The sequence below is a fragment of the Lissotriton vulgaris genome, chromosome 1_2 (assembly GCF_964263255.1).
Source record: "Lissotriton vulgaris chromosome 1_2, aLisVul1.2, whole genome shotgun sequence".
Taxonomy (NCBI): Eukaryota; Metazoa; Chordata; class Amphibia; order Caudata; family Salamandridae; genus Lissotriton; species Lissotriton vulgaris.
The window spans coordinates 210708174-210720745 of record NC_141686.1 but is presented as its reverse complement, the minus strand read 5'-3'; the positions used below and the strand labels follow the sequence as shown (position 1 = coordinate 210720745).

The window sequence follows — 12572 nt, the reverse complement described above, 5'->3', positions numbered from 1 at the left end:
GTACATTATACTTTATGTTACTCCTGATTAATACTGCACATTTAAGAAATGTTCATGGGACTGGTGATTTTATAAATGTACTCGACCAGACTTTATAAACTCCAATTAATATGTCTACATTCTGTGCTTACTTACCTTGTGATACACTGGGACTGGTAATGCAATTGCAACATTCATTAGCTTATATTTCTGTTTCTATTTTAGTACCTGAAATGCATCCTGTGTGCCACCACTGAGAACGACTGTGCTGTCATTTCATTCTCTACTGCTCTACCAATTTAGCCAATAGATGAACGGAGGAAACAAGACCTTGGTGTTAGAATTCATTCTCCTGGGTCTCTCAGAAGACCCACATCTGCAGACCCCACTGTTCTTGTTCTTCTTAAGTGTCTATATATTCACCTTAGTAGGAAACATCAGTATCATGACCCTGATCAGTGTGTCTCCTCATCTTCACATTCCCATGTACATCCTGCTCTGTAACCTGTCCTTTGTAGACCTCTGTTGCTCCTCCGTTGTGACCCCCAATTTGCTGGTAAATGTTCTGATAATGAAGAAAACAATTTCACATTCGGGATGTATAGCACAGCTGTTTTTCTTTGCAGCCATGGGGGGTTCCGAGGTTTTTCTTTTGGCCCTAATGGCTTATGATCGGTATGTGGCTATATGCAATCCATTACTGTATGCAGCAATTATGACAAATGCAACTTGTATGTACCTTGTAGTTGGAATTTACCTGGTAGCATTCATTAACTCCCTGATTCACACACTCTGTACTGCTAGCTTGTCTTTCTGTGGCTCAAATAAAGTCACCCACTTCTTCTGTGATGTTCCACCTCTGCTAAAGCTCTCCTGCTCTGACACCTCGCTTAATGTGATCATGCTGGTCATTACTGCTGGCAGTCTTATAGTAGGATCTCTCGTCTTCGTTATAATATCTTATCAATGCATTGCTTATGCCATTCTCAAAATAAGCTCCTCAAAAGGCAGATGGAGGGCTTTTTCTACATGTTCTTCCCACTTCATCAGTGTCACCTTATTTTTTGGAACACTTGTATTTATGTATGTCAGACCCAGCTCAAAATATTCCATGGAAAAGGACCGTGTGGCCTCAGTGTTTTACACAATTATTATTCCAATGCTGAACCCATTGATCTACAGCCTGAGAAACAAGGAAGTCAAAGAGGCCCTGAGAAAATTAAGGCAGAGACATCTACTCAAATGACTTCACACAAAGGTTACTGTTGATCTTCATAAACGAATCCTGTAAAAGTAATATTGAGTTTTCATTCATGGATGTAGCACACAACACATATTAAAGTTTAAAGAGTTAGTAAATGTGTGGATTACAATTGGACAGAAATGTGCATGTGTCTATGTTGATCAGTCCACATCTTAATGCAGTTCATAGAACTGTGAATGCTAAAAGTAGTTGAACCTTTACAATGTGTATGATGTTGCAAAACATCACTGAAAATACCTCCATCAGGGGCGGCTCTAGGTTCATGGTGACCCTGGGCAGGGAGCGTAGGTAGGGGGCCCGGAAGAGGGGGTCCGGCTAAGGCGGAGCGCTGAGGCCAGTGAAGAGGGGGGGTCATGGTGTTTGGAAGTTGTATAGAGCCAGAGGCCACAAAATCCCTGCCAGGGGCCCCCACACAAGTATGTATCCATCCTCAGAGGATTATTATATTAGGAATATATATTGATGTGGTGGCCCCTGGGATTTGGTGGCCCTGTGCAGGTGCACAGCTTGCACATGCCTAAGGCCAGCCCTGCCTCCATAAAGGCTTGTTGATGAATATCGAATACAGACATGTTGATATATAGTACAATGAATAGCCATCGGTATTTGGATTAATTGAAAGGAGTTGTACCCATTATTCTTACAAGAAGAGTACTGAAAGAACTAGCGCCCTTTTCATTAGACCAATTCACATTCTACGGATGTGAACATTGCACACTGACAGGTTTGTGAATCATGATGTAATTTGCCATGTGATCTATGTACTAAAATAGGTTGTATTAGACATTGTCAATTTGCAGGGGATCACCAAATAACTAAAATACAGGTCCTGCGTGTTACATTTTCGGGGGGTATTTGGGTACACATGCTATGCATGCTACCCTGGAAGTTGCTCAACATAATTCCCAAAGGGGCATCTTTTTCACAGGAAAAGCTTATTCTTTGCTAATTTTCAGTCAAACTCAGGGTTAGTTACTGATCAAGGGTTTGCAATCAAAATAATAGTCACAAACTATGGGTACATATGTTCCCACGTTCCCCATCTCACTGAAATAGAGCATCTATCATGCCTTCTCCTAATTTTGATTCGGAAAGTACCTAAAAAAATCCTCATGAAAGGGCTTTACTACATTTTATAAAGCCCTTTGTCTGTGGCACACTCAGTGACTTTGCAAAACACATGGATTGTGTCTGCACCAGAGCTTTGCACGTGAGACCCATGAATATGTTCCTTCTGATTGAGAGGAAAGGTTTTGAGAGAGGAGGTCAGAATCACCATCAAGGGTGTAGTGTGCCATAACTCAATATTATTTATGACTAGATGGCCTGCATTCCCTGGTCTGTATTTTTGAGCCCAGCACAAGAAATAACAAGTATTGTATTATCATAGTGATCAAAATAAAATTCTTTGATGATGATGGTATGACAAGACCAGGCCCTTAGCCCAGCCCTTTGTCAGAGCCAACACCCACAGTGCAAGGCCTTCAGCCATGGGAAGTAAAGTCTGTCCTTATGAGGCCAGGTCCTTTTCCCAGCAATCGGTGGTGAGCCACCATCCACTGCATACAGCCTATCACTGGGCTAAACCCCAACTCTCAGCATTCTGCGAAAACCTGCTGCACACAATATTCAGCGGTGTGGGCAGCCAACAAATGCAGAACAATACCTTTAGCATTGAGTAGTGGGGGTTGGCAAGAGGATGAGGTATTGGGCAAGCCCTGCGTCCAACTCTCAGTGGTCATCTAACCCCTACTGTGCATGGACACTGTCGGTGCTCCGTTGGTGTTTGTCATAGTGTCACATTTCCCATGGGGTCATTGTTGTCTTCTCTAAGTTAGCATGAGCTCTGTAGACAGTACGGGGCTCTGCACACTTTACTACATGTCTTTATTTTTGAAAAGACATTGTTCATCCTTTTTACATGAGAACTGCTTGCTGTGTGCATTCTCTGCCAGTTCCTTGGATTTAGTTTGAACATTTTGAGCAAGGTTGATAAACAATGCCCTTTGTTATTCAAGCCCTAGCACCTTGATGAAACATACCAATACAGCTGTTGTTTGGAAATCTTACTTTGGTATTATGGGGATATATGCATTGGGAACACAAACTTAGAGAGGGATCTTTCCAGGGAGAAGAGCGAGACAGCACCTATGATGTAGAATTCTCATCTACAGTATAAGGTATGGGGTCTACAGAAAAAACGCAGAGATCTTCTATTATATAATAATACTGCTTCTTAGCAGGAGGAGAGAGATTAGGCTCTATTGCCTTTTCATGATGACATCTCCCTTCATGATTGATGGACTAGCTGCTATGATGACTGTATTTGTATTATGCATTTTCCTGCTTGTTGTTGTACGTAAACTGCTTGTTAGAGCACGTTAATTAAAATACATATTTTAAACTGGTTCGTGTCTCTGTCTGATCTTTTTGTGGACAGGTACAAGAGTCTGAGCAAAAGGGTGTGTCTTGCAACCGCGAGTCCTGAGAGATGTGTTGTGTTCTGGGGTGTGTAATCACTTGTTTCTCTGTGAGTGAGTAGGAGAGCAAGTGAGACACTATATAGCTAATCGGTCCTGGGCTCATGTATACTAAGGTGGTAAGATGACTCAGTCCCTATGCACTAAGGTCCCATATTCCTATGCATAGTTTTGTTCTTGGGCAGAATCCCTGCAACTGTTTGGTCTAGTACTTATTCAAGAGGCCACTGAGTAGCGCTTGTGATTGCCCATAATACCATCTTACCAGTTTACGGAGACATCTGTGGTGAGGGGGTTTTTTCCCTCCTATTTCTATAGGTTTTTCAAGCTTGAAGTGGGCTAATAATACTTTTGTGGATGAAGCCAATCCATCATACTGCTTAGAGGTTTTCTATTCTTGGGTTACTTTTCCAGCTGTGAATGCGAAAGATAATTTGTTTTCTTTTCTAGGCTGCTCCACTGGCAGCATATAGGCCATATGCTTTGCCTGAAGTTCCCTCAACGTCCGGGGAGCATATTATCTGGTTTAATGATGCCCTTCCTCACCCTGTTTCTTTTGTTCGAATGGGCCCCTTGACTACCGATGGGACCACTTGGCCTATTTTGGCAAGTTTCACTGCACATTCCAATTATCTCGATGTTACAGTTGCAGAGCTACAGATAATATATACAAAATTAGTTAATCTTCATAGACGAGTCATTCAGTTTATATCTCGTACACTACAGGGTGATCCGGCAGGATCTTCAGCTCAGCCACCAAGTCAGGCCAGTGGACTTGTGATAAGTACCTTCATGATTAATTCAACGATGGGTAAACGTCCTCAGAATTGGGTTCATTTACTATTTGGATAGCACACAAAATTGAGCAGCTTGAAGCTGTGTTTCCACATGCGACTCCTGTGGGGAAAACAGGATCCTTACAACGAGTTTGCTGAGTTGTCTGACTCCTCCTTTAGCAGACTGCACCACCTGGGGGACGGCGTTTGCTTCCGAGTATAGACTGTGCTTTTGCACCCTCCCCATGAGTGTTCAGCCAAGTATTCTGAACAAGGTACAGGATGAACAAGAGGCTGGCCCAGCCCTATATTTGGAGATTAAATTAGTGGTAATGTTGCCTATTGTCTCTGAAATTATTCTGGCTTACATTAAAGCCGTTTGCTTACAAGTACGCCACCGATAAGCAGCGGTGGAAGGCATATATTGGGAGCGTCAGTTACCAATTGATAACGTGAATGTGTACACATCATTGGGTCGCAATAGGTTGGGAAATAGACTGCATACTCTGGCACATAACAAATCCCCTCCTGAAAAGGAGGGTCATCCAGCCTTTCCTAAAAAAGGCTTGGAATTAAAATGCACGGCAGCAAGAGGAGGCTGGTTGTTGTGCTGGTATGCCTCCACCTGATGCTTCCGAATGTAGATATGATTTGATGACAGCTCTAAAATAAAGACACCCAAGAGGTTTCAGGTTCCTGAACCTCGTTCTCCTTGTTTCTTTAGGGAATTTTCAGATCAACAACTTGGTGGAAGAGGGCAACAGGATCGCAGACAAACCAAGTCTACAAAGATGAGACGTGACCCGCAGCACCGGTTTAATGTAAAAGCCAAACAGGAGGAACCACCTCAATATTGAACCCAATTTCAGAAGAAAAAAGTTTCCGCTTTGAGTGCAAAGTATGCCTCAGATGGTGAGAACCCTGCTAATCGACAGGATTTGAGCGTTAATGCTCCTCAACAGCGCAGCGAAGGTTAACATAGTTCGGCAGACACTCCACCAGCGTCTAGAGGTGAAAGCAATTGACAATTTTATTACAGTGGAAATAGATGACACTTGTGTTGCCCCCGATAAGCTTTATGGAAGAGGTCTCCAAATTGAAGGTGATAGTAAACGTACTGTTAATGCAGTCTTTTGGGAGAAACTTTTATCATTTTATGATATTTTGTTGGTGGAGGTTGATTGGCCTCTCCCTTTTGTTTGTCCTTGCTTCCTCTACAGGGGAGGATTTTATTCTTTTTCATAATATGTCCGAGAAGAGACTCGACTTGCTTATGCATTGGGGGCACTGTCATTGATCACTACAAATCCATTATTTACACAGATGGTTCTGCACATCAGCCATTGATGGGGATTTTAAATCTTATTTGGCACACACACAATCCCCTGACGATTATACAGCTCAATTGGCTGAGTTATGTGCTTTAGTTTTAGCTCTGAAATTGCTGATTCTTAAGTCCCAATGCTAGTGGTATGTAATTATTTTTATTGTGTACAAATCTTCAATGACAACTTGTTCTTCTGGTCACAAAATTATATTTGTGATTCTAAAAAGGTAGCGCAATAAAGCACAAAATGCTTTGGGTCAAAGTGGCTGCTCTTAAGGAACATTTGCTGCTCACAGATTTCATTCATACATTAGGACAGTAGTGTGTGCGAGCACATGCTGTTGGTAATTCATTGGCTGATGAGGCAGCCAAATCTGCAGTAGCCACTTGTTCAGTAATAGCAATTGCTAGGTCTAAAACTAAAATTGATCATGATATTCTGGCTGCTATAGCTTTGATGAAGGAGGGAACAGAAAATCCCTTTGGTTTCCCTTCAGGTTACACATATCACTTGACATCTGATCAAATTCCATTTACAACTATACCATCCGTTGGGGATCGGCTGATTCCCAACGAGTACCACATGCTTTCTTTGATCATTGTTGCACATAAAGGCATGGCTTTGGCCCATGCCGGGGTGACAGTGACAATTTAGCTTTTACAGCAATGTTATTTGGGGTGTGGTTTACATCAGCAAGAATGTAAATATGTTCTTTCTTGTGACATTTTCTCAAAAAATTAAACCATCTACTGTTTCACGCCCACCACATACTCAACTTCTCATTTTAAATCAGCATTTGGCCGTACTTATCTTGATCACTGCAGTCCTTTAACTTCTGACACTATTTTAAATATATCTTGGTTGCAGTGCATTCTTGCACTAGATTCCTTTGGCTTTGCCTGCAACGCAGTGCTAATGCTCGAACTGTTATGCGAGATTTCCGTGTCCTTGTTTGGGCATTTGCCTGTGGCACCTTCCATTTTGACCAAGGTCTGGCTATTCCTTCTTAGGCTTACTGTGATGCGATAAAGAACCTGGGAGTGGAGGTGCAATTCTTGTCATCATATCAGCCTGGGGACGATTCTGTTGTGGAGCTGATGAACCATGACCTAAAGTAATTTGACAGCTAGAGTATTAGGTAATGGCCTTGGCTGGCTGACTCATCTTCATGGAGCTCAACATGCACGCAATAATCTCCGTAGAAGATCTCTGCGTGGGTAGACCCAATACAGATTGCTTTCTGGCATTAAAATGTTTGTGCCAGACTTTGATTGTCTAGACGTTTTGGCGACTGGCACAATGTTTGAAGTAGATAACACACTGGTGAAAGACCATTTGCCTTCTTCCACGGATGCAGCAGTGCAGATTCCTGTTACTGGCTGGCTTCATAAAGTTGGAGATCCGGTCCAAAAAAAAATGGAAACCAAAAAGAGAATTTGGTTCCCTATACCGTGTACCAGTCACAGTCTTTAAATTGAAGAGGACCCGTACTGCGATTTTACCAACACTGCCTGGTCGCAATGAAAATCAAATTATTTCCATTGAACATGAACATGTCAAGGTACACCATATGGCTGATACTCAATAGTATGCCTACAAGGAGGGGATGTTTCATTGCATCCAAAGGCCAGGGTCCCCCCGTTTCTACACAACAACATGAAGGGGAGATGGAGTATTCAATTGATGTGCCACCTGCTATCCCCTCAATGTCTATCACTGTGGCAAATAAGTATGCCCCTCCACCACTCAAAATAATTGTTGACATTCTTGGAAGTACAGTTCATTTACCTTCCAATGATGAACCACCCTTATTATGTTGCATAGGTTCCAGTAGTTACTATATGGACTGAGATACTTTTTCTTGTGATAGATCTTCATCGTCTTCCTTAGAAGCAGAGCCCCCAAAGTGGATTTGTGCCTTCATCTCCTGTTTTTAAAAAACGTACCTTGTTCCACCTTGAACACACATATGTATGGTGCTTACAATGGTGTTCTTCTTCATGTGAATTGGTTTTGTGACAGTTTTTTCTTGTTGATCAATAGCCATTACTTACCTGAACGCTCTGCTGTAGACTTGGTGGACGGAATTCCAGCCCCACACACTTTATCTCATAAAATGAAAAGGGATGAAGCCCTAGTTAATATTTCAGCATTCCTAATTATTGATGGTATTGTTTGGGATAAAGTACTATTCGAAGTCTACGGTCTTATGGAGACTTTGCAAATTCCATATGTATTCCGAGTTTCTTTGGGTGATGTTATTTTGACTGGTATACACTTTTATGACTGGAATGTTAATGTTGTTTGTTCACTGTTTCCGGACTTAAAATATTATACTGCATTTGAAAACTGAAGATTTGTATTTAAATTCAGCAAACACCATCACAGGGGAGTTCACTGACACAGAAAAGTAAATTTGCATATTTTTTGGGTTACGATGTAACTGACCCATATTCATAGTTTTTTTCAAATTGTTATCATTTACACAAACAAAATGTATGCTGATCCATACTAAATTTGTCTATTCTTCAACTTTCATAACCGACTTGTCTTCGAAAGGTTATGATTATTAAAAGTGCATAATTGATTTAAAATCAATATGGGGTACTAAACATTTGCAGGTGCAAGGTACTGAATCGTTACATCATGCATGTTTCATTCCATCACAGCTGTTATTTTTGAATGAGTCCATTCAACAAACTACATGTTTGGTTTGGTTACTGCTAAAAAGTTGAATTTTCTTTCAATTCTGTCTTGACTGTCTATGACACATGGCAGACACATACCAACTCAACGATTTTTTCTACATTTTTAAGAAACAAATTAAAAAAATTAATATATACATATAATTTTGAGAATTTTTGAGTTTTTTCTCCAGTCTTGTCTATCAGGGGGGTCAGTATTTTTTTCATTTTTATTATGCGCCCAATATTGATTCTATTTCCTCACTTTTCTGTCTAATTTTCTAGTCAGTTTGCAAGACGGAACTTCATGGTTGGGAGCTGTGTTTCGTCGGTTAAGGTAAGTTTAATTTAAGTGGCTTTTTAGGTAGTTTTAGGGTAGGTGCCACTTAGTAGTAGTGTAGGTAAATTTGTTAGGGTGCTAAACATTCCTTTTTTCTGTAGTTAGGTCTTGTTTTCGTAGTACAGTGTTTGACTTAGTGGTGACAAGTAGTAGAGTGTTATGTAGTGTTAGTTATGTGTTGTTTAATTATGTTATGTAGACTTTAATGTTGAAATTGATGTTTGTGGGTTTATATATATATATATATAACTGTGGGAGGGTGTTGTTTTCTTTTTTACAGGTTTCCCCTTTCGTGAACGGATGGTGCTGAAGACGCATAAAAAAAAAAGGAAAATATTTGTTTCTTTGAGACAAATTACTTTGTTACATTTTATTTATTTTACTGGTTTGTTGGAGCATGTTGTTTAAGCTAAATTGTGGGTTTTCGAGGATTTTGTTCAGTGGTGCCTCGCAGAGGGATTACTGCGGGCGGTGGAGCGGCTGAGGAGAGGGCGAGGAGGGCTAGTGGAGTCAGACATACGATGGCCAGAAGTAAAGTAAGTAAATAATAAATACAACTATTTGCCTTGCGCTCACTGCACGCCAACTCAGCCTTTTTTAGGTAGGGATTGCTCTAGTCTTAGCACCTGATAGCTCTGTTCTTTTTTGAAGGCTTCTATTAGTTTGTGTAGAGTAGATTGTTGAAGGTGTCTCCAGATACTTTAATTAAAGTGATAATAGCAACAATTGTATTGCAGTGTGTGGGTATATTTTTAAAACTGACTGAATCATTGACTGTTCAAGTCACTGATTAATTTTTGTGAGAAGTAGTTGTTGCTATGTTGTTTTATTATTGTAAGGAGTTTTATGTAGGTGTTATTTTGCTTGTTGGGGAGTAGAGCGTATATGAAGGGGTTGTTTGTGTCTTTATATTAGCCGTGGATGGTATAAAGTTGGTAAAAAGGCTTGGGGCAAACTTTGAGTGTACCATCCATCATCCATGTTTCGCAGTTTTATATCTTTTGTGTGTTGTTGTTGGTGGCAAAGATAAAAAAAAAATGTTCATGATTGTTATTTTCATGAACAATGAATTTCTCATCTTTGTGGGTGATAGTGTATTCCTGAAAGATTTCTATTTCTGCAAACGTTTGGGGGTATGTGTGGTGTTCGAGCAGTAGCTCTTTTAGTTCTGGGTATTAATCTTTTTTAGGTTCAAGAACCCTGGTTAATACGTGTTTTAATATTTGGGTAATGGTCTGTTGGGAGCTGGTCCTTGTTTCTCTAATGGTTTCTAAAACATCTCTGAACTCAATTTCTGTGACAATAGGGGGATGGTTGTGTTCCCTGACATTAATAACATTTGTTTCGCCTATTGTGGCTCTCCCATAGCAGGAATTGGAGTAGTATTTGCTACATTTCCAATTGGTTATACTTCCTGTTATTTTTTCAAGCGTGTATGAATAGCATATGTATAATAGATGTAGTTTTCCCCTTTGTGATGTGAAGAGTTTTTTTTGTCTACCTGTGAATATATTTATATATATATATATATATATATATTTATTACATATAAAGTCTTGAACAATAAACATGTTTTTATAATTGTTATATTTAAAAATAAACTTGCATTTGTTTTGTTTTCATTTTCTTGTTGGATGTTCTTTCGATGTTCATGGTTTATTCACTGGTTTCTTTTTTTCTGCTGGTTTAAAAGGAACATTTTATTTTTAATAAAGTGTTGCATTTAATTAGAATATTTTGTTTATTTAGTCTCTATTATTTAGTTGTAAAAAAATGCTTTCTATTTTTAGTTGATGAAGTTTATTTAATTGATGTTTTGTTGAAGTCTGTAGAAGCTGTTAAGAAAAAAATATTTGTTAGTTATTTAAAGAAAATAATTTGTTTTCATTAGTTTACTCTATTTGTTGGTAAAGTTATATACTTAATTTGTTATATTTTTTTATGTTGATTTTCTTGTTGTTTTGGAAGTAAATCTTTGTTTTGAATTTTGTAAGTGGTGTTTTAGTGAAGTTTAATCTGTGAGATATAAAAGAAAACATGTTAACGTTTTAGTTAATTTTGTTTTACTTTAACCAAATTTAATTTATTTAGCTTTGTCTTGCAAAGGTTGGTGGTTCATGACTGTTTCCCCATTTCTCAGTAAATTTTGTGTTAATGAATTGATTGATTTTACAGCTTCCATTTAATTAGTTGTCTAAATCTATTGGTTTGAGTTGGAGTTGTTAAAATGTATTGGTCTTAATAGCTCTTTTTTTACAATTATCATTTAATGTGTTCAATATTAAATATGTTTATTTAATGTTTGTTTTTATTTTGTTTATTATTGTTATTAAAATGTAAGTGTAACTTAAATGTTATATTTTATATATATGATATATATTTATGTTATATTTGTTTTAAGTTGTATTGTTTGTTTATATAGTTGTTTTTTGTTTTTCAGTGTATTTGTTTTATTTAAATTGTTATGCATTTCATAATTGGTTTAAGTGTTTGTTTATAATGTTTGGAATATTTTATTTCAATATATTGTTGAAAATAGTTTATTTTTATGTTTTATTATTCGTTTTTAGTGTAGTTCATATGTGTTTTATTGTGTTGTCGATATTATTTTAACAATTCTTTTGTTATATTTTATTTGAATGTTATCAATATATTTGTGTTCTTTATTTTTGCTGTCGATATTTTTGTCATTAAACATTTTTTTAACAACATTAATATTGATGTTTGTGTTATTCCATTATGTATATTGGGTGTCAATATTGTTGACTCAATATTTTTGTAGTTCAATGTAATAGGAGTCAATGTTGTATGAATGATCCGAGTCTGCCTCCTCAGCACCAAGTCTCCCACCTCTTCCCATTTTCCAACAACTGGATAAGGCATCATCTGTAAAGCACAATGGCCTCACCATTAATTTATCATTCAAGCTTCACAATGTTCCTCTTCTATTATTCCATTATAATAAGTCAATAAATCCACTTTTGATGACCTAAACACAATCCTTGGCTTATATCCTTCTTATCCCTCAGTGACACTAGTCAATATTTTTATATTCAACACAAGGTGCCTGTGAGGTTAAAAATGTCAGTTGGAGTATGGGTGAAGCAGCAGGGCGGCTGATCCTGGGGAGTCTAACTATAGGGCTTACTTCAAGATGTATATGTACTTTATTCGATAAAAAAATGTAATCATAAAAGTATGCAATTTATACAATACAATTAAAAAGATAAAAAACATGAACCCACCAATCCTTGTATACATACAGCATCACATACTACCCAAATTCTAAAATCAATAAAATATACACTAAAACAGATACATGAGAACCATGAAAACATCCTACCAGGGGGCCATCTGGCAGTTAGGTTGAATGGGGGGTGGGCTTGGCCCTCCTCATACGTGTCTGCCATGCACTACCCAAATATTTAGCTACCCCACACACCATAGCAGTAGAGGATGTGTCGGTGCAGAGGACCCGTAGGGCCATTTTATGACACCTAAGGCCCAGCCCCTTGCATAATGGTTTTAACCATATCTTCCTGGCGACCCTATATGCCGGGCAGGCAAAGAGAAAATGCGCCACAGACTCGTTGGGGGCTGCACAACCAAAGCAGGCGTTTGATACACCACCCAGATTATTCCACCCGGAGGTGAAATCATTCACCGGCAGGGTCCCGTGCCTAAGTTTTAGATAAAGTGATCTATCCAGAGGTTTCCCTAT

At 38.7% G+C, this 12572-nt stretch overlaps 1 protein-coding gene across 1 annotated transcript; it reads left to right on the top strand.

The window, feature by feature from the left end:
• The first annotated feature begins 289 nt into the window (after positions 1-289).
• On the top strand, positions 290-1225 carry LOC147734999 (olfactory receptor 5AP2-like). Its single transcript, XM_086953735.1, has one exon. The coding sequence runs from the start codon at positions 290-292 to the stop codon at positions 1223-1225; it is 936 nt and encodes a 311-aa protein (XP_086809861.1).
• Positions 1226-12572: the final 11347 nt, after the last annotated feature.